General features: G+C 47.3%; 2 protein-coding genes across 2 annotated transcripts; both read right to left on the reverse strand.

Moving 5' to 3' along the window:
- Positions 1-182: 182 nt before the first annotated feature.
- Positions 183-1,769, reverse strand: LOC310798060 (transcription factor 15-like; the record flags this gene model as incomplete). The annotated part of the gene is made up of 2 exons (XM_083660540.1): positions 183-248; positions 1,272-1,769. 2 exons carry the CDS (start codon positions 1,767-1,769, stop codon positions 183-185), a joined length of 564 nt encoding a protein of 187 aa, XP_083516666.1.
- Positions 1,770-10,960: 9,191 nt separating this feature from the next.
- LOC310798415 (transcriptional repressor scratch 2-like) lies at positions 10,961-14,427 on the reverse strand (the record flags this gene model as incomplete). Its single annotated transcript, XM_083660965.1, has 2 exons — positions 10,961-11,835; positions 14,268-14,427. 2 exons carry the CDS (start codon positions 14,425-14,427, stop codon positions 10,961-10,963), a joined length of 1,035 nt encoding a protein of 344 aa, XP_083517091.1.
- Positions 14,428-22,505: the final 8,078 nt, after the last annotated feature.

Genomic DNA, 22,505 nt, shown 5'->3' on the forward strand with positions numbered 1-22,505 from the left:
TGGTCCACGGAGGCGTCTCTCATGTCCAACATATCACTGATGAGAGGACTGGTAGTCGGTCGGGGTAGTCCTTTAAGAACATGGAGGTGCTGGAGATGCTTCTCGCCAGGAGCGTGTCATCTGAAGGTTCCCCTCAGGTCTGCTCTGGGTATAGATTCAAGGTCACAGCAAGCCAGACGCGTTCATCTCCGACTCATCCGCAGTGCACTGCCCCCGTGCATCTTCGCACAGTCTCGTCTGTCCTTCACCTGTGGACAAAGCAGGACATGGCATCAGTCATTGCTGTCACAATCAAAACATCTTTCCTGTGAGCCTAAGACATATTTTGGCCCAGATGTTGGCCATTTGCTCTCTTAAGAACATATTAGTTACATATCTAGTATGAATAAACCCTGCTTTTCCTTTAAAGGATATTTCAGTGAGTGCACTGAATAATATGGCCCCTATAAATAAACTAACTCCCAACACAGTGATTAGAATGCCGAGATGGACCATGTCCGTTTCACTGAGATGCAGGCAGTTTATTCTGACTCCACACTAGGCCTATCCAACCAGTGCTTCTCAATGTGGGGTCCAGGGAGCACCATGGCTCCTTGAGGGGGTTCCCCAGGAAATGTATTAATTGTTAAACGTCTCTATTATTTAATTTGCAAGAAGTAACACAATTACAGAAAGTATAAGAATGAATATTTTGATCATAGTTTCACTGTTATCTCATACAATAGCTATATATAATCTTATATTTATTGTATCGATCAAATATGTATTTTACAATGGTGCTAGCGCAGATAGGATCTCTGTCGTGCTCTCTAAGCGCCGAACTTCATTCAAAAATCTTGACAGTGTGATGTTGCCTTAAGGCAAAGATACACACCTCTCCTGGAAAACTCAGAAGCACTTTATTCCGATAACATTTTATATTTTTGAATTGGTTGACACACCGCCCGCTGACACCGTCCACTGCGTACGGAGGAGGGGGAACACGAACAGGCGAACCGCTTTTAAAATGGATATAAATAAATATCCTATTTTTAAAACTAGAGATAGCCTTCTTTGTGTATTGACTGAATGTACGCCGAATTGAAGAGTGGACTATATACAGATTTGTAAAAGATCGTATATTGTCTTACCACGCATGCAAGTTTCACGATAAGCAAATAAACTTTCAATTGTCAGATTTTAGAATGGAGTTTGTCACGACGCTCTTGCGTCTCCATGCGCCCTGCCACGTATCGGTTCTAGCCTACTAGGTGATTTGGGATGATCTTTACCCCTTTCCGCTGGTTGCTGAGGCAGAAGGTGCAGATAGTCCTGGGCTGCTTGCCTGTCTCTCCGCCTCTCGGCATCAGGCAGGGCTGCCCGTCCTCCCTGCCGTCTCCCACCACCAGCACGTTGGCCAGGTGCGAGATGTAGCTGGAGGCCAGGCGCAGCGTCTCGATCTTGGACAGCTTTCTGTCCACCGGCTCCGTGGGGATGAGCGTCCTCAGCGCCGTGAAGGCTGAGTTCACGCTCTGGGTCCGGTCTCGCTCCCGGGCGTTCGCGGCGTTCCGCTGCCGGTGCACCACCACACCACCGGTCGTCGTCATCATCACCCGCGCCCCGTACCTCTCCACCGGCGTGCCGCCGCAGCAGCCACCGTAGCCCTGCTCGGTGCCGCTGCTGCCGTCGCTCTCGCTGCGGTTCCCCTCCTCGTCGTCCGACATCACGGTCAGGTCCGCGGGGTAAGAGAAGGGGTGCGTCGCCACCGGCCTCAGCATAGTGAAGGCCATGGCTGAGAAAGTGAACGTTTCACTGGGGGGGGGGGGGGGGGGTGAATCCCTTGGCGGCTGTTTTATAGCCTACAGCTGCATGCAAGCAAGAGTCGTGCGTAAATGGCCGTGTCCCTTACAGATAGGCCTAGGCTACAGCAGATTTGTTTTGACACTTCGTCAGGATGATCCAGTCTGGTAGTCATCCTCTCTGGGAGGGCTCTTATAGCAGACACAGTAGCCCTCAGCAGTAAGGGGAGGGCTTGGGCTGATGGGCTCCCATCCTCCCAAATGTTTTGCTATGATAAAATCTAGGCATCAAGGTGTGTGTGGACCCAAATAGAGCGTAGAGAATCCTGAATGTAAAAGTCACAGCAGGGAGAATTCAGACCAGTTGCACAAAGCACCTTAGGTAGTCAGAGTTAAAGTGTCCATAAAATAGAATCGGCTGCACAAAACACCCTTAAATCTTGTGCTTACGTTTTCCTTAAAATGTTTAACCTTATGGAGAAGATTTAAAGGTGTTTTGTGCAGCCGATTCTATGTTATGGACACCTTAACTCTGACTCTAAGGGAAATCTTAACCTAAGGTGCTTTGTGCAACTGGGCCCTGCAGGGTTCCCTCTGAGCTGATCGTTTACCTGTATGATATCGCACTGACCTGACCATCACCCCAATTTACACCTGGTTTTTAAATTATTATCATTATCCAGATCACTTATCCGGATACAGGTTGCATTTAAAAAACCGGTGTAAATGGTGTAATAATCTTCTCATCAGTCATTGCTCCACTTTGTCTGCAGAGTAGACATGCAATCCAAATAAGTGACGTTATACGTTTTGATGGCACATGGCATTAGATGCCATGTCTTTGCTGAGCCTTAAAGGAACACTCCGCCCATTTTCAACCAGCTTTGTATCATTAGAACATCAGTAGTATATCAGAAAACTGTAAACGGTTTTGAAGTCTGTCATTTAATTTGACAGTTATTGAGTGTTAAAGTGTGGACCAGTGACATCACTGGTCCACACTAACTCAAATTAATAACTCATTCACTCAAATCAACTCTCAATAACTGTCAAACTAGATGAATGATGAATAGGACCAGTGATGTCACTGGTCCACACTTTAATTAAGCAATATAGCATGAGAGCAAGTGTGTTGTGGAGAATATATCCCGCTGATAAGCTGTTATGCCTCGTGGGATAACAGCTTATCAGCGGGATATATTCCACAACACCACGCAGCTCGAGTGCTATATTGCTTTTATAAAACGGTTTCCAAGTATAATAATATAATAATAATAATACTATAAGTCCGACTGGCATCGTATTCTGATAGAGTCAGTTGAAACACTACTGTAAGGCGGGACCTCTAGCAAGAAGGTAGACGTGCGGGTGATTTGATTGGATCGTTCTGGAGACTGAAGTCGACATTGGCCAATCCTGGTGCTTGCTGAGAAGCTGAGAGCTTTTTGCAAAGCCCGACACCAGAGCCTTATGCCGACACCAAGTAACGTTACGTCTTATTTAGAAATGCGGGGTTAAGAGTGAGGGCGCGCGAGAGAGGGGTTAAGACATTAGCCCGCATCTATTCTTGTACAAAACATCATTTTCTGTGAAGTATTAGTAAAGTTATAAGCGAAGATCGATTCACAAGGATCTGAAAGCTGTCTCCGCCATTTTGTTTTTGAGGTACTTTTAGTAAGAGAGTTGCGCCATCATGCGTCCATAATGACTCATTGTACAAAGACTTGAAGGACTAGTGACCCTCCATACAGCAGATCAGGAGAAAGCTGTTTGGCTCGAGCGCAGCGCTGCCTTTTAGTAAGAGAGTTGCCATGGCAACCAATAACCCATGGCCATGGGTTATTGAACTCGGTTACTGGAATTATACAATGGCTGTGAACCAATCAGATTGCTTGATTTGAGAGAGCCGTTTTATAACACTCAATAACTGTCAAATTAAATGACAGACTTCAAAACCGTTTACAGTTTTCTGATATACTACTGATGTTCTAATGATACAAAGCTGGTTGAAAATGGGCGGAGTGTTCCTTTAAGGGTTTAGGGGATTGACGCCCCTTCATAAAATAACCTTATAGACATCATGTGTAGGTCAGTGCTTTAGGATCCTTGCAAATTTGGCACTTCCCTTCAAACAACTTAATTTTGTCAAGCATTGAGTAAAGCACGCATTATATGAGCTGCAGCCTTCAGCATCTCACAACAGAAGTACAGCTAAGGTAGATGCTAATTAGGAAAACACAGTGGACCCACAGTGACCCGGTCCTGTCAGAGGACTGTGGTTCTATACAGTGACCCGGTCCTGTCAGAGGACCATGTGGTTCTACAGTGACCCGGTCCTCTCAGAGGACCATGTGGTTCTATACAGTGACCCGGTCCTGTCAGAGGGCCATGTGAATCTACAGTGACCTGGTCCTGTCAGAGGGCCATGTGGTTCTATACAGTGACCCGGTCCTGTCAGAGGGTCCATGTGGTTCTATACAGTGACCCGGTCCTGTCTGATGGCCCATGTGGTTCTACAGTGACCCGGTCCTGTCAGAGGGCCATGTGGTTCTACAGTGACCCGGTCCTGTCAGAAGGCCCATGTGGTTCTACAGTGACCCGGTCCTGTCAGAGGGCCATGTGGTTCTACAGTGACCCGGTCCTGTCTGATGGCCCATGTGGTTCTACAGTGACCTGGTCCTGTCAGAGGGTCCATGTGGTTCTACAGTGACCCGGTCCTGTCTGATGGCCCATGTGGTTCTACAGTGACCCGGTCCTGTCAGAGGCCCATGTGGTTCTATACAGTGACCCGGTCCTGTCAGAGGCCCATGTGGTTCTATACAGTGACCCGGTCCTGTCAGAGGGCCATGTGGTTCTATACAGTGAGCCCGGCCCGCCTCAGTTTGTCTAATGGGTTAAGTGCTGTTGGTAAATAAACACTCGGCAGATGCTGGAGGTGACCAAGCCTGAACTTTCCCTGTGGAAACCAAGCAAATGGCTTCCAGATTGACTGGTCCTGCTGGAGGGAGCGAGGGAGCGAGCGAGGGGGGAGAGACCATGAAGGAGAGTGAAGGAGAGAGAGAGAGAGAGAGTGTGTCATCAAAGGGCCCGTTTCACAAACACAACCCCGGCCTCGACACATCAAACCCTGCCCCCCTCCTCACCCCTCCACCCCCCAGACTCAGCTGCACCAACAATGGCGACCTGTGCAGAACCTGGTTCCCCTCATAAAGCAGGACACCATGGTGTTTTAGCACAGTCAGCCGGCCAGCAACACGACCCTGCTGCACCAAACCAGCTGAGAGGAATGTGCCATTAAAAGCCTGTGGAGGTGATTAAAGCACTAATGAAGTGTGTGCTGGGCGGGACCTGTGTTAAGGAAGATGTGAGAAATGCTACTCGCTGACAATTGGGGTTCTATAGGTTTGATAAATACGTCTTTTTTTAAAGAATCAACAGATAATAGGTTAGTTTAGTTAGGTCGTTTTTGTGACAAAAATGGCACACAATTGCATTCTTGTCAGGGTGGAAATGCCTCTGAAATAGCATTTAGATTTTAGACCGTCACGCGAAACTTAAAGCGCTCCACTGACAGCCATGCTAAATGAAATGCTAAATCCTAATGAATCGCTATAATTGAATAGCTTGATTTGATGGTGTTAAACGTCTTCTGTGTGATACCTGCAATCTGAATGAGCTGTTGTCTGTTTGTCAGTTGTAACTTGTGTCTTATGTGTGCATTAAGTTGTTTTAAGCTGTGTGTAGTTGTATGTTTCCCAAAATGATTTGATGTCATATGGTAATTCTTCTAACATCATAACCTCCCCCTCGTACCCCTCTCCATTGCCATAGCCCACTCCAGTACTGCGTGGTGAGGTGATGAGCGTCTGGCCAGTCATGTGCTGTGTTATCTCCGGTGAGGGAGAAAGTGCGGTCAGATAACTTGACTCACTGACTGAGCTCATCTCAAACAGCTGCGTCGGGACAAACAGGCCTCCTCCTAACAGCCAGCTGCTCCAAATGTTTTTTTTAATGATATTTCTGCCTTTCCGCTTTATTGGACGCTGCATAGTGGAGTGACAGGAGTGACACGAGAGTGAGATAGTGGAGAGTGACAGGAGTGACACGAGAATGAGATAGTGGAGAGTGACAGGATTGACACGAGAGTGAGAGGGCGGGGATGACAGGCGGCAAAGATGGCCGTGGTTTCAACGCAGCTTTTATAGTAACATTCCGTAACATTTTCATATAAATAAATGTCAGTATTGCTGCTATCGCTGATTCATAGGGACTCAAGTCACTCAACAGTTCATCACAGCTTTCCCACAGCTAAGAGGGTGTCCCTCTTTCAGAATGTCTCCGATTGTTAAGTTAAGTTTTGACAAAATACTTTCTAAACACTTTTCAATATTCAAGATTCGCACTGGGCAAACTGTATACATTTCTTTTTGAAATAAAATCTTCCTGTTTCAAAACCAACAGATTAGTATTTTCTGCGACGGTGCGACATTTTGTGACCCTCGCAAAAATGCGGACACATTTCATCGTATTTATACAAAATGCTTCAGACCTGATTGTTCTGGGTGGAGATGAACAGACCACAGTGGTCAGGTCATGTTAGTTTGACCCTGAGTTCACCTGCAAGATGGCTAAATGATGTGTTGATGCATCATGTCAAAGCTCTCAGGGCAAACGAGTGTCTCATGCAGAACCAAACACCAGTCAAGCCTCAGTCAGGTGGAAACTATGTACAAGTACTGAAAGTACTGTTTTTCATGCAGGACTCTTACTTGTAATGTAGTCTTTTTCTTACGCTGCTGTATTTGTACTTGTACTTCAGTAAAGGATCAGAGTACTTCTGCCCCCCAGTACAGTAGCAACAGTATTATCTTTCATTTGACCCCACAGCGTGACCCCAAGATAAGACTCCCCCCCCCCCCCTCTTTCCCTCCTGAAGACACCGATCGTCTTACGGCTCTTGACAGACTGAGCAGCCGAGGCAGGTGGGACGGTGTGTCAGCAAAAGTTCAACAAATGTCCGCCTCGGTCGAGTCTTTTCACCTCTCGTTTGAAGACGATATGGAACTCGTCTCAACAAAAAAACCTGCGGTTTAACACACCACTGACATCACTGGGAAAGATAGGTCCCGGGTTCCAAATGTGAAAAGCCCACTTTTATAGGCGAACCTTTTTCTTGTGTTACACTTAGAGCCGCGAAAGGTACTGTAACATCAGAGCTAAAATAAACACCTCGAAACTGTTGTCACTCGATCCCGGCGGGGGCGACGAAACTAGAGTGTGATCATCTCCTGCGGGGCCCCCTGCAGGCCCCCGCAGGCCCCTGCAGGCCCTCGCGCCACAGGAAGTGGACTCACACGCGATGATTCTTTCTTTTGGAGAAACTCACCGCAGCCTTTAATGAAGTTCCTGTGGCCCGCGTCGGACAGCTTCCTCCGAGGTCGCCTGGGACCGCAGAACCGAGCCCTCTCACGGGTCAACAAAGTTCATCGCCCTGGAGACAACGACCTGTTGGCTGTAAAAGCTGCTCTTACATGATGCGACCAGGCCAGGTTTGATAAAGGAGACTATAAAAAGAACCCATCCGTTTGGAGGTCACTCTGCCTGCGCTGGACACAGCGGTCATATCCTCAACATTGATTGGCAAGCAGTGTTAACCTGGAGCCATGCTGTACTCTTTTGTTCATTGTGGAAGTTTTATGTTTGTCGGCGTGTACAGGCGAGTATGATTGCATGTTTTTATGGCTGGGCTATATCCTCCTCCTCCCCCCCTTCCCCAAAAGAATGGGCGGTAGGGGAGAAAGGGGTAAAAAGTGCAGCCTTTAACATTTTGTGCCATACCAGGGATCAGCCGGGCAGCATTTTGGTAAACAAACCGCGTTTCCGGGGGGAAACGGCAATGGGACCCTATGGAGCCAGCATTGAATGTCTCACTCTAGCCCCGGCTATGTTGTTTACATTTTAAAAACTGCAACAGTTCACAGAACTTTAACACGACATGCATATTATATATTATACATCAGACTCTTGAGCTACTTCTGCTCTCACTCAGAATGTCAAAATAGAAGCAATGTCATGTATAGTTTTTTTTCTTATATGAACATTGACAAACTTTTTCAACTGAAAACTGTCCGAATTGTATTAAAGGGGGTCATTCAAATGATTTTAATTTAATAATCAGATGTGTTAGAGAGGCCTAATAAAAGTCTAAGTAAATGAGTTTAATAGAACACATTTCAGAGAATCATCATGAGTGAGGGGGTACTTTGGCAAAACAGCTCAAGGGGTACATAAGACAAACAAGGTTTGGAACCACTGTTTTAAGACACATTCTTATGTCTTTTTATTACAGCATTTTTGTCTTAAGACACTGTCAACAGACACTTGTCTTACAACCATAAAACAGCCTTTATTCCTCCAATCAGAAACATCATAGAGTGATGACACTCATACTGCACATGCTCAGTCAGTCCCTGAGGATTCCGCGAAATTAATTACTCTTTCTAAATATGTGATTACATAACTCATTCTGCGTATAGTTGCCTAGATACAAGCCACTGGTTTAACTTCCCCCATTCTCCCCTATAGATGTGTGTGCATGTGTGCGTGCGTTTATGTGTTTTGAACGGACGCCATTGTGTCCAAAAATAGTCCTGTCCCGTCTCCGCTCCACTGAGACACATAGTTGCATTCCCCACGAGGCTTTGGTGGCCAGGGGCCACCGAGGGCCCGAGGGCCCAGCCCCGCCTGTTTACGTGGGTCCAGCCCCGCCCCGCCGGGTCTGGACCGGCTGGTTCTCATGACACCCGACCCGCTGGACATCCTGTGGTCAGGCTGCCGTGCCAAGACCAGCCTCTGTCCACACACACACACATGGCTGCCTGGGGACATGGTGTTACTGGGCAGTGGCACTGCTGTGCTGACACACCCTGCTGTGGATTTCCACCTGTTTGTATGTGATGGTTTTGACCGACACACTTGGAGGTTAGTGTTTTCACGGTCACCCCCTCTGCTGGATAGGAGTGGCACTGCAGTGTTACAAGCTTTCAAACCTACCGCTTATTCCTTTTCAGGGATGTTGGAACTACTTTCTGGGAGGGGCTGTTGTAAATGGGGCGGGGGGGGGCATGGTCTACTTCACCCATCGCTTGTCTTGTCGTGCCTCTGCCTCACCCTGGACAACGCCATCCAACACAGCGGTGCTGATTCTGCCTCACCCTGGACAGCACCATCCAACAGCAGTGCTGATTCTGCCTCACCCTGGACAGCACCATCCAACACAGCGGTGCTGATTCTGCCTCACCCTGGACAGGGCAATCCAACACAGCGATGCTGATTCTGCCTCAACCTGGACAGCACCATCCAACACAGCGGTGCTGATTCTGCCTCACCCTGGACAGGGCCATCCAACACAGCTATGCTGATTCTGCCTCAACCTGGACAGCGCCATCCAACACAGCGGTGCTGATTCTGCCTCACCCTGGACAGGGCCATCCAACACAGCAGTGCTGATTCTGCCTCACCCTGGACAGGGCCGTCCAACACAGCGGTGCTGATTCCTATTAATGAGCCGACCAAGGCTTTAATTTCAAATAATTTGAGAAGTATCCACCTTATTTCTAGCTGCCATGATGCCTATGGGTGCTTCTTCCAGTGTAATAGACTGTTTTAACTTGACAAAAAAAACTCTGTCTATGAGGGTTTTACAGCAGAATGTATGTCACTTTTATAAGTTGAAAAAAAAATGTAGATGGTCAAAGTAACCATTTAGATTACTCTTGTGTGCTCAGTTTATCAAATAACGATAAATAACGGCTATTTAGAAATCTGGTTTTCATTTTCAGCTTTATTTTATGTATTAAATGTCGTTCGGGTGCTGGGATAACATAATGCATTATGGGTAGTCGCTACTGTGGCTAATGCTAGCGGCTAGCGTTAACTTTACATGGCAGTAAAACACCACTGAATGACCAAATTGATTTAACTTTGCACCATTTCGAGTAACACTGTTTCCATACGGACCCCCAGCGTTGGTTAGTTGTTTATAACGTGACTATATTTATAACTTTTATAACGTACTCTGGTTTCCGGTTTATAATTCGGGTCTGCAGCCAAAGAGTATAACAAAGGAAATGGCAAGCTGCAACAATAAGTCACGTTAAACCGGACCTTGTACCCATAATTATTTTTTACAGTGGGGCATTCAAAAATAAGGTGGATACAGCTATTAAGAAAACTAGAAAGTAAGATTTAGTATGTTTCAACTTTTACTCGAGTCATTTGTGATGAGAGTAGGCCTAACTGTAGGGGGAGGGGCTATAATAAAACTGCTCCTCCTTCATAACCTTCCCTATGTCATAAGACTGATACAGCTTATACTTACTTAATATACAGCTTAAGTACTTATGAGAGATTTTTGTAGCAGCAAGGAGCTGGAAATGAGCAGAGACAATGAAGTGAAAAATATCCTTTAATAGTAATTAATGGAGCATTACGGTACATTTTGCGTATGTGCTAAATAGTCAATTAATGTGATCCGTTTGGTTTTTTATTTACTGGTCAGGTAGGTCAATTATGACTGTTTCATCTTGTGCATAGTTTTATAAGCAAGGGCAAAATGGGCATTTCACTACTTTCTCATTATCATTACCAAATCAGATACAAGAAAACATTGTCTCAGAAATATATTTTGGCTTTTGTTTTCAACAATTTCAATGTATGGCTGTAATAAATACATGTTCAATTCACAAATGTATCAACAAATAAATAAACAATCTTCTAAATTGACAAATAAATAGTTAAATAAATTAATAAATACACAAATACATTATTTTGTGAATTACAAAGCGTTTGAGGTAAATTAAGAGCTAGTTGGCATATAAAATAATACTGAAATGTAAATTATTGCAATTCAATTCATACAAAAGAATAGAAAATATTTACATTTGTGATCAATACTGACATTTTTTATGAATTTATATTCATTCCCTCTTGGATCATTTGAAGTGAGGTTATTGTTTCTATCAAAAGGTAGGAATAGGAAGATGCATGCAGGTGAAAGCCGGCGCTCGAGAACCGGTCTGAGAACCGGCAAGTCTTTCTCCAACATGGCCGCCTCACTCATACCAACCTGGAAAAAGTGTGTAAATAGAAAAACAAATGAAAAAGACGTCGTATCTCCAGCTTTAGTCCTCGGAGCTGCAGCAGTCGTCCTCTCCTTGGTCCTTGAAGGAGGCCTCCTCGTAGTCCTCCTCCTCTCCTTGGTCCTTGAAGCAGGCCGACTCGTAGTGCTTGTTCAGGTAGGACTTGAGCGCGAAACTCTTGTGGCAGCGCTTGCAGGCGTAGTGCTTGAAGGCCGAGTGCGTCTGCATGTGGGCTCTGAGGTTGGAGCGGTCGGCGAAGGCCTTGCCGCAGTGGGCGCAGGCGAAGGGCTTCTCGCCCGTGTGCGACCTCATGTGACCCTGCAGCAGCCAGGGCCGGCTGAAGGCCTTGGCGCACACCGTGCACTCGTGCCTCAGGTCGTGGGTCAGCATGTGCATGGCCAGCGCCGGCATGGACACGTACACCTTGTGGCAGGTGGGGCACTTCCTGGCCTGCTGGCTGTCCAGGCTGCGGTGCGTCTGCTTGTGTCTGCTCAGGTTGGACGAGGTGGCGTAACACTTGCCGCACTCGCCGCAAGCGTGGCGGCCCTTCGATTTGCCTCTGGCGGCGGCGCGCTCCTCCTCCGAGCCGCGCTCCCCCTCGCTGCCGTCCGACCGGCCGCCTGCCTTGCCTCGGGGACACGTCCTCCGCTCGGCCCTCCGGCGCGAGCGCCCGTCGGACACCAGGAAGGCGCCGCCCTCGGACCCGGGGCTGGGCGGGTCCGACTCGGCCGTGGCGCTGGACACGGGGCTGTCCGGATGCTCCATGTCGTGGTCGGAGAACTCCTCGCCCCCGCTGCCCCCGCCGACGCTCCCGGGGGAGTACAGGGGCCCCACGGAGAGCCCGGTCTGCCTCTGCTTAGAGCATGGCTCCTTTGTGCTCTGCAACACCGAGGGGATGATATAATCCTGGATGTAGCCTGGGAGGGGGACAGAGACATTTAGTATGGGAAAGTGATGGGATCTGAAACATCTGAATGCACATCTCATGTCTTCATGATCTCTATATGTCTTTTTTTAGTGATGTGTAAAGAACACCGCTGATTAAAAAAAGAAGGTCTTCTTCCGCAAACCTTTAATCAATAAGAAACCGTATACAGGAAGCCATTTGTAAGTGCCAGGTTCAGCAAGCTTTGTGAATGAAATATTAATGAGTCTCTCCGATCAATACCTCAAATGGCTCCAACAAGTGCTATCGTAAAAAAAAAAAAAAAAAAAAAATGGAAGGCCATGGTGGATTAATACAAGTCATACGCGCTGACATTGACAAAACAGTCACACTGCAAGAGTTGAGCTCCCGATCGATCCACCTGTCTCAATCTGTGATGGAAGTGGAGGGGGGGAGGGGGGAAGGGGGTGCAGCAAAACAGGGCGTCTCAGCAGTGAAATCCCCTCAATCACTAAATCATTTTAATCAGATCATTCCCCATCTGTGGCGTTTTGGAGAGTGTTCATGAGTATGGTAATGGGGAGATTGAGTGACAGGTGGGGGGGGGGGGGGGGCGGTGATTTGGCAATGGAGAAAGGGAGGGGTGTGTGTGTGTGTATGGGGGGGGGGGTAAAGGGATTGGGGTCTGATCTTGACAGCAGTGTGTGGTACATGGAGCCCCCTCCCCACAGCAGTGTGTGGTACATGGAGCCCCCTCCCCACAGCAGTGTGTGGTACATGGAGCCCCCTCCCCACAGCAGTGTGTGGTACATGGAGCCCCCTCCCCACAACACAAAGGGAGGCAGACAGCTGGCATCCTAAATCTGGGGAACAAATGATCCAACTGGAACAGGAGATGTGTGATGCTGGCGGTGATGATGGGATGGGGCGTCCGCTCTCCTCCGCTCAAAGCAAACACCTTTCTTCAGATGTTTCTCAAGAAAGGAGGAAAAAATAAGAAAACAGAACCCGAACATGCTGTTCGTACGGAAGCCTTTTCCCCCAGCCCCCCCCCCTACCCCCGCCCCCCCCCCCCCCCCCGTCCCTGGAAGACACGTCCCGAGGAGGAGAATCTACTGTCTGCCAATGCACCGCTCATGTTGCACTTTATTGAATTACCCGCAGCACTCTCTCTCGGCCAGTCAATAGCCATTCTCTAAAAAAGCCTGCTCCATCACCTCTCGCCGCTCCGCGTATGGATTGTGTTGCTGCAATCCTACCCCCTGTGGCTATCTAACATCCTGTAGGATCAGATGCAGGAGAGGAGAGCGAGGGAGAGATGGAGAGAGGGGGGAGGGGGGGATGATAACAGGAGACACTCAAGGGCAACTGCACCATCTAAGGACAAGCCGGCCCCATGTGGCTATCTGCTTTCTCCTCTTCTTTTGCAGTTGGACCTCACAAAGGTTTTCAATGGGACTGTGCTCCTATAAGCCTAGAACTATAACGCCTGTATACATGCACACATCATGCCTGCATGTACACATGCACACATCATGCCTGCATGTATAGAACAGTACTTAAGCCAAAGGCCTCTGTGATCTGGCCAGGTATTAAGATGTGATCTGGTCTGTATGATGTGATCTGGTCTGTATTAAGCTGTGATCTGGCCAGGTATTAAGATGTGATCTGGTCTGTATTAAGATGTGATCTGGTCTGTATTAAGATATGATCTGGTCTGTATTAAGCTGTGATCTGGTCTGTATGATGTGATCTGGTCTGTATTAAGCTGTGATCTGGGCAGGTATTAAGATGTGATCTGGTCTGTATTAAGATGTGATCTGGCCAGGTATTAAGATGTGATCTGGTCTGTATGATGTGATCTGGTCTGTATTAAGATGTGATCTAGTCTGTATGATGTGATCTGGTCTGTATTAAGATGTGATCTAGTCTGTATGATGTGATCTGGTCTGTATTAAGATGTGATCTGGTCTGTATTAAGATGTGATCTTGTCAGTATTAAGATGTGATCTGGTCAGTATTAAGATGTGATCTGGTCAGTATTAAGATGTGATCTGGTCTGTATTAAGATGTTTGGGCTGGCTTGACCTGAATACTATGTAGCATCCTCCGAGTTAGAAAACAAAAGTCCTGGGGCATGTGTGTGTGTGTGTGTGTGTGTGGGGGGGGGGGGGGGGGGGGGGAGGCGGGTACCCCCTGGCTGTGGGGGGTTTGGGGGTTCACGGTGGGGGGAGGGGGGATTAGGTGGCAAAGACACCAACATAACCCTCCGCAGACATGGAACCCCCCACTGTTGTTTAGAGGTCTTTTTTATCCTACAGCCTCTCGCAAGAGCGCTCACATTTGGATCAAATAGTTCCGTGTTTTATCCCAATAAATGCTGCAACATGCACAGAACAATTGAGATATATACTGTATATACAGAACCAGTCAAACACAGGGTTTGGATGGATGGTAACTCACCATTTTCAGTCAAACGGACCGCCAAGTTGGTGGCTGACTCTGTGATGGCATGTGTCACAGTGTAGGACTCGTCCCAGTGCTGCTGCTGCTGCTGCTGCTGGTAGTTAGAAGAGGAGAAATCATGAACCTTCAGCTGCTTCACCAGAAAGGAGCGTGGCATTTTCCCAGATGCAAAGCGACACTAACGCCTCATAGAAAACTAGGAAAGACGAAAAAAAAGCCAAGAAAAAAGAAATACACTCTACTTCAAGACGGCCTTTTGGAAAAAGCCAAAGAGACCAAAATGGAGTATTGAAATGGAAAAGAAATGAAAAAACAAATCTGCACCCGGGTTAGGACTTGATGCCAGAGGGGACAAGAAAGAGGAAATGTAGTGAAAGCAGCAGAGAGGGAGAGAGAGAGGAGAGGACAGGGAGGATGGAGAGGAAGAAAGAAAGTGTCGAGGGAGAGACAGAGGCAGAGAGAGAGGAGAGAGAGAGACAGAGAGAGAGAGAGAGAGAGAGAGAGGAGAGAGAGACAGAGGCAGAGAGATAGAGAGGAGAGGAGAGAGAGGGATGTGTAGACTAGCTGAGCTCAGCACTACTGCAGCCTTTTATATGTGGGGCACGAGCCCCCAAAGATCAGGTGGTGCTTTGGAAGAGGGAGCTGCTTAGCATTAATCCATCAAACATCCCCAGGGACACACATCAAATTACCACAACCGTCTGTGCATCTCCCTGCACACGCACACACACACACACACACACACACACACACACACACACACACACACACACACACACACACACACACACACACACACACACTCTCTCTCTCTCACACACACACACACACACACACACACACACACACACACTCTCTCTCACACACACCACACACACACACACACACACACTCTCTCTCTCACACACACACACACACACACTCCCTCACACACACTGCAAACCCAGTCAACTACCCCCTCCTCTTCCCCCTTCATCTCTCCTCTCCTCGGGAAAGGGGGGGGGGCGGAGAGAGCAGAGACAATAGCAGTGGCAGCAGCACGTGGGTGACACTACACACAACATCTTGTCCTCCATTGTCTTCCAATGGAGTAGCTGACACAATTTACGCTTGCCCCCGCATCAGCTTGGACCCCCACCACAACCCCCACCCACCAACACCACCCTCTTCATCCACCCACCCCCCCCCCCCACACACACACACCTCTAATATTTCTTCATCATCCCTCCACAGATCTGCCTCGTTATTGAAATGCAACGTGATGCTAAACAGCGCTAGCTGCCCCGCGCGGCCCCGTTATGGAGATGGGACAGTGGCTTTCATCGTACGCGCCTGCAAGCCAATGTAGGTCAACACACAGCAGCGTATACAGAGCAACACACAGCAGTGTATACAGAGCAACACACAGCCAGCGTGTACAGAGCAACACACAGCAGTGTATACAGAGCAACACACAGCAGTGTATACAGAGCAACACACAGCCGTGTATACAGAGCAACACACAGCCGTGTATACAGAGCAACACACAGCAGCGTATACAGAGCAACACACAGCCAGCATGTACAGAGCAACACACAGCCAGCGTGTCCAGAGCAACACACAGCAGTGTATACAGAGCAACACACAGCAGTGTATACAGAGCAACACACAGCCAGCATGTACAGAGCAACACACAGCAGTGTATACAGAGCAACACACAGCAGTGTATACAGAGCAACACACAGCCAGCGTATAGAGAGCAACACACAGCAGCGTATACAGAGCAACACACAGCCAGCGTATACAGAGCAACACACAGCCAGCGTATACAGAGTAACACACAGCCAGCATATACAGAATGTAACACACAGCCAGCGTATACAGAATGTAACACACAGCCAGCGTATACAGAGCAACACACAGCCAGCGTATACAGAATGTAACACACAGCCAGCGTATACAGAATGTAACACACAGCCAGCGTATACAGAATGTAACACACAGCCAGCGTATACAGAGCAACACACAGCCAGCCTATACAGAGCAACACACAGCCAGCGTATACAGAATGTAACACACAGCCAGCGTATACAGAGCAACACACAGCCAGCGTATACAGAATGTAACACACAGCCAGCCTATACAGAGCAACACACAGCAGCGTATACAGAATGTAACACACAGCCAGCGTATACAGAGCAACACACAGCCAGCGTATACAGAATGTAACACACAGCCAGCCTATACAGAGCAACACACAGCCAGCGTATACAGAATGTAACACACAGCCAGCGTATACAGAGCAACACACAGCAGCGTATACAGAATGTAACACACAGCCAGCCTATACAGAGCAACACACAGCCAGCGTATACAGAATGTAACAACACACAGCCAGCGTATACAGAGCAACACACAGCCAGCGTATACAGAATGTAACACACAGCCAGCGTATACAGAGCAACACACAGCAGCGTATACAGAGCAACACACAGCAGCGTATACAGAGCAACACACAGCCAGCGTATACAGAGCAACACACAGCCAGTGTATACAGAGCAACACACAGCCAGCGTATACAGAGCAACACACAGCAGCGTATACAGAGCAACACACCGCAGCGTATACAGAGCAACACACAGCAACGTATACAGAGCAACACACAGCCAGCGTATACAGAGCAACACACAGCCAGCGTATACAGAGCAACACACAGCAGCGTATACAGAGCAGCACACAGCCAGCGTATACAGAGCAACACACAGCCAGCGTATACAGAGCAACACACAGCCAGCGTATACAGAATGTAACACACAGCCAGCGTATACAGAATGTAACACACAGCCAGCGTATACAGAGCAACACACAGCAGCGTATACAGAGCAACACACAGCAGCGTATACAGAGCAACACACAGCCAGTGTATACAGAGCAACACACAGCCAGCGTATACAGAGCAACACACAGCCAGCGTATACAGAATGTAACATGATTAAAAATGCCCATAACGCCATGCACCCCAATTTGTGGAGATTTTCTTTTCTCTCTGAACCAAATCTGACAATAATTTTTTATTGCTAGATATGATTTTGTCCAGAATCCCATGACTATCTGTATTGTAGGGAGAGAGATAACAGAGAAGCTATGATCAAAATAGTAATTCTTCAACATTCTATAATTGTGTTATCTTCTTGGAAATGAAATAAATGTGAAGTTCTTTTTCTGCGGACCCCCTGGAACCCCCTCAAGGACCCCCGATGGTCCCCGGACCACATGTTGAGAACCACTGGTTTACGACGAATCAGCTGTTGCAGGAATACAGATATGTCTGCGTACACGTATCCCAGCTCCTGTAACAGCTGAATACAGAAATGCAGAAAAAACTATGCAGACATTTGTATTGCTGAAACAGCCGGACCCCTATAAATGATACATGAGGTGATAAAGTGACAGGTCAGCGCATGCGTAAAACATCGGTGAGACGTGTCACAGTTATCTGTATGTTTTTGCATAATTTAATCATCGTGGCACTCTGTCTAACGCTTACATTCTTTACATTTTGGTGAGATTGCCACACCGGTTTAACATGGCTATTTTTCACTTATATGTTTCTGACAGCTTTATGCCTCTCTTAAGACCCCCTCCCTTCCCCCTTCCTCTCTCTCCTCCCGCCTCTATATAACCCTCATCCACAAACAATGGCCCCCACGGTGACTTCCGGCCCGTCGGCTGTGACAGGCTGACCCCTGGGTGCCGACGGGGTCACGGGGGTCAGATTGTGGTCGATCGGCAGCTTCAACGCAGCACGGACAGTTCACACGCGCGCGCAGATGGCTCCGTACAGTTCAGTTTGACTGGATCATAACCCCCCCAAAACACACACACACACACACACACACACACACAGACACATAAAAACATATAATCTCACAGACAGATGTTGACAGGGGATTTTCCACCAGCGCCTCATATTGTGGCATGTTTACAGAGGAGAAATCCCCTTTTGTCTGGTCCGCTTTGAAATGCCCTCAGAGATGGAAATAGCACTCAGTCCAAAATGCTTTGAGAGCAGGTCCAGTTGGGTCGGTGTTGGCCTCAATGAATGTGTTGGGAGGAACCCTTCAGGCCCCAACTGGGCTCAGAGCTCGACTCATATTGTTATTGGTAGTAGCAGCAGAAGTAGTAGTAGTAACGGTAGTAGATAGAATGTTTCATATCTCATCTATATATGAATATTAAAAAGCACAGATGCTGCTACTTTGTAACAAGCTCAATATGGCTAATAAGCTCCATACATACTGTACATCTGCATTGTATCTTTCTGCCACAGATATGTAGAATATGAACATTTCTGAACCAAAATATATGACATATCACATTTATAGATACGTGAATGTTAACGTTATGGACGTCATAGTGTACTATTGAAATAGTGCTGTGGCCAGTAAGCCTAACCCAAACCATAATTATAACCTTAACCTAAACATAACCAAGAGTTTTTGAAATTAACCATCATTTTTGTTTTACAAAATTTACATTGAGATTGTAGGTTTGCAGAGACGTAAAATACCATGTTTTAAAAACGTATTTTGCCAATGTTTTGTTTCAGATGTACGTTGATATGGAATATCCCTGGTTTGCAGACACGTCAAATGCCAACATTTTATCCTGGTGATTGGGTTGCCGTAATAATCCATAGTGAGTTTTTCTAGTGTCACATCTGTCTGTCATTGATGAGTAATGAGACAGTGAGCAACCGCCCGCTCCTGTAGGTTTTTACTGTATAATTTTAGAAAGATCCATCCGTTCCTCAGGGAGGCAGCTCAGCTCCTGATCCAGGCACTCGTCCTGTCCCGCCTTGACTACTGTAATGTCCTATTGGCGGGGCTACCTGCCTCGGCCATCCAACCCCTCCAACTCATTCTAAATTCTGCTGCTCGTCTGGTGTTCAACTTACCTAAATTCTCCCATGTCACTCCCCTTTTTCGGTACCTTCACTGGCTCCCCATCTTGGCCCGTATCAAATTCAAGACCATGGTACTGACCTACCGTGCAGTTCACCGGTCAGCCCCGCTCTACTTACAATCCCTGGTCAGCTTCCAAACATCCCACCGTTCCCTCCGCTCCTCCACCTGCACGGCTCGCCTCGCCCCTCCATCGCTACGTGGCCCCGGGGAACGCTTGTCTCGTTCAAGACTGTTCTCCTCCATGGCTCCGCAATGGTGGAATGAACTTCCCCCCTTCGTCATGCTGGCCGAGACACTGCCGATTTTTCGCCGGAGACTAAAAACTTACCTTTTCGGGCTACACCTGGGTCCCTCCGGAATCGGTTAACCCTTATTGATTATATATGGTTTTTAGTTATGTTTTCATTGTTTGTATTTCTCTGAATGAATTGTATTGAAATGTGATGTAAGTCGCTTTGGATAAAAGCGTCTGCCAAATGAAATAAAGTAAAGTAAAATGAAATAAAGTAAAGTGATCTCTCAGAGGATCTGTAGATCACCCAGCGTGACTCAGACAAATTGAAACTAGAAATACGTATGCCTCTGCCAAAAAGTGAGCAGTCTACATCCATGTGTGTCCAGACGCATACAAGCACAAATACCTTGAAGCCCACAGCGCAGTGCTGTGGCCATTCAGCCTTATGGCACTTTAGGCAATGTTTAAGAGCACCTCAACAACACAGCTAATAGTTTTCAACATGGAAAATGGTCCTACCCCTACCCCAAAACCACCCACATCCCCCCAATCACTCCCCATACCACCCCCTCGAACCCTGACTCTCTATGACCTTCCTATCCCTAGCTACGCCCCGTTTCCCCTAGCCCCGCCCCTTCCTTCACCATGGTCCTTCCCACCACCCAGAGCCCTCTACCCACCCCTCGAACCCAGACTCTCTATGACCTTCCTATCCCTAGCTATGGCCCCTTTTCCCTAGCCCCACCCCTTCCCACCACCCACACCCACTAACCACTCCCCCACACCCATCGAAACCCGACTCTTCGACCTTCCTATCCATAGCTACGGCCCATTTTACCTAGCTCCGCCCCTCACCACGCTCCCTTTCACCACCTAAACCCCCTACCCACCCCTCGAATCGCGACTCTCTATGACCTTCCTATCCGTAGCTATGGCCCCTTTTACCTAGCCCCGCCCCCTTCCTTGAAGGAACAGACGGACATGCAGCCGCAGTGACCTTGAACTTTGTGCACCAAAATCTAACCAGTTCATGTTGAGTCCAAGTGAATGTTTGCACCAAATTACATGTATGTGTTTACCTTACCCCGCTAGCCGGGCGCTTCTCAGCTAGCGAAAACCAAAAATGATTCATCTGGAGGAATACGACCAATACGACTGGAAATACGACTCACTGTTTACTCACTAATGCCCCCCACATTTCCGGCTTGGTATTGCAACTACATTTCTGCATTTGGGCCAAGCAAGTTGCAATACCATTCCGGAAGTGTGGGGGGCAGTAGTGAGTAAACAGTGAGTAAACCGTGAGTCGTATTTCCGGGTAGCTCCAGATGAATGATTTTTGTTTTTTCAAAGACAGAAAAGTGGATTTTATGCAACAATTTGGAAGCGGCAACTATATTTATTTAAAAGAAGAGGATGTTGGGCATCAGATAGCGTCTTCACTTCAGGTTTCGGGCTCAGGTAAGAGTTGGTTTTAACACCTAGACGTGAGCGCGGCACGGCGGTTTGATTGGAAATGCGTCGTGGGTCGCCGGGCGCTAATGCTCAGTATGAGCGAGAAGCGCCCGGCTAGCGGGGTAGCAACTACTTACACATTTCACCTTTCTCTCATGTTGATCCCGATCATCACTTTAATATTTTCAATCAGAAGTTGGACAATTGCAAATATTACAATGAAGACACTTTAAAATTAACGGCTCTGTCTGTAACGCAAGGAAACGAGGAATTAAGGTGGCAATTCTAGGTAGGAAGTTGTCATTTTTATGTTTTAGGCTGTCTGAAACCAGTTTTATACAAAAGGTGACTGAATTTGCAACCTTTCCAGGTACCTATTTTGGCCCAATTCGTAAGGAACCATCAGTGGTACCTTTGGTGGGTTAGGGTATACCATGATGCATTGCGACCCTTCCAATCGACGAAGAAGAATGACGCTCTTCCCCCGGAATTTCCGTTAATGGCGGCGCCCAGAAAACCTACCGCATCAGAAAAAAGCTAAACAACTATTGGCTAAATAACGAACATCATCACTTTCTTTGGATTTTTATTTTAGCATGGTCAATAACGTCAACCATTACTTCATTTTACTGCGACAGTTTGTTATTAGGGTGTCTGAAAAGTCACTTTTGCGGGTCAGTAGGAAACGTCCTACTTGACTGCGATCTGGACAGCCTAGCAAGGTTCCTAACCAGGTTGCGCAGCAGCCAGCCAGGACTACAGTAACGTTAACGTAACTACGCAAGCAAGCCGAATAGCAGCATGGCAGACGACGGTGCGTTCACCTTCAAGTGTAAGTTGAGTTTAACTTTTTAACCGTGCTTTATTAAATGATTAGCTGTCATAACTTAGGTACTCGTTTGTTGGTGAATATGTAACGTTTCCTGTAACGTTATATCGATAGGAAGAAATCATTTAGGTAACGTTATGCACGTGCTGTTAACGTTAGCTACCAGTATGCAGTCATGTTTTGGATTTTTAGCTAGTGGCAGCGACCGTCCGTTTGCTGTTGACACTGGCAACTGATTTATTTTATAGGGACAAAACAAGATACAGCTAAGCTGATCAAGTCCAGGATGCAGCACAGCCAAGTTTTCACGGGGGGCAGGAATTCGGCCTGCGATGGATGGAAGTAAGTTACACACCTAGTACTGTTGTACTGTACAACAGTGAACACCACCGATTATTATGCTCTGGGTGAAGCTTTAGGAAGGACAGAATAGCCAGTAACGTTATGCCCATTTCTCCTGAAACTAGGGTTACTTGTCAACATATGCCATTTCTCCTTGCCATAGTAGACCTGAGTGTATAGCACACTAGCAACACCCACGTTGTAAGTTAAATCATTGGTTTTACTACATTTATGTGATATTCTGTTTGTGTTTTGTGTATGTGTGTGTTTTGCAGACAAGTACTTGCTGAGATTGGGCTGGAGGGTAAAGTTGATTGGAAAACTGCCCACAAGAAATGGGACAACCTGAAGACCCATTACAAGGTATTCATTGTATAGAGCAGTTGTTCTCAAATGGGGGTCCGGGGACCCCCAGGGGTCCGTGGCAC

This window comes from Poromitra crassiceps, assembly GCF_964638095.1.
Source record: "Poromitra crassiceps genome assembly, chromosome: 25".
In the NCBI taxonomy this organism is placed as follows: domain Eukaryota; kingdom Metazoa; phylum Chordata; class Actinopteri; order Beryciformes; family Melamphaidae; genus Poromitra; species Poromitra crassiceps.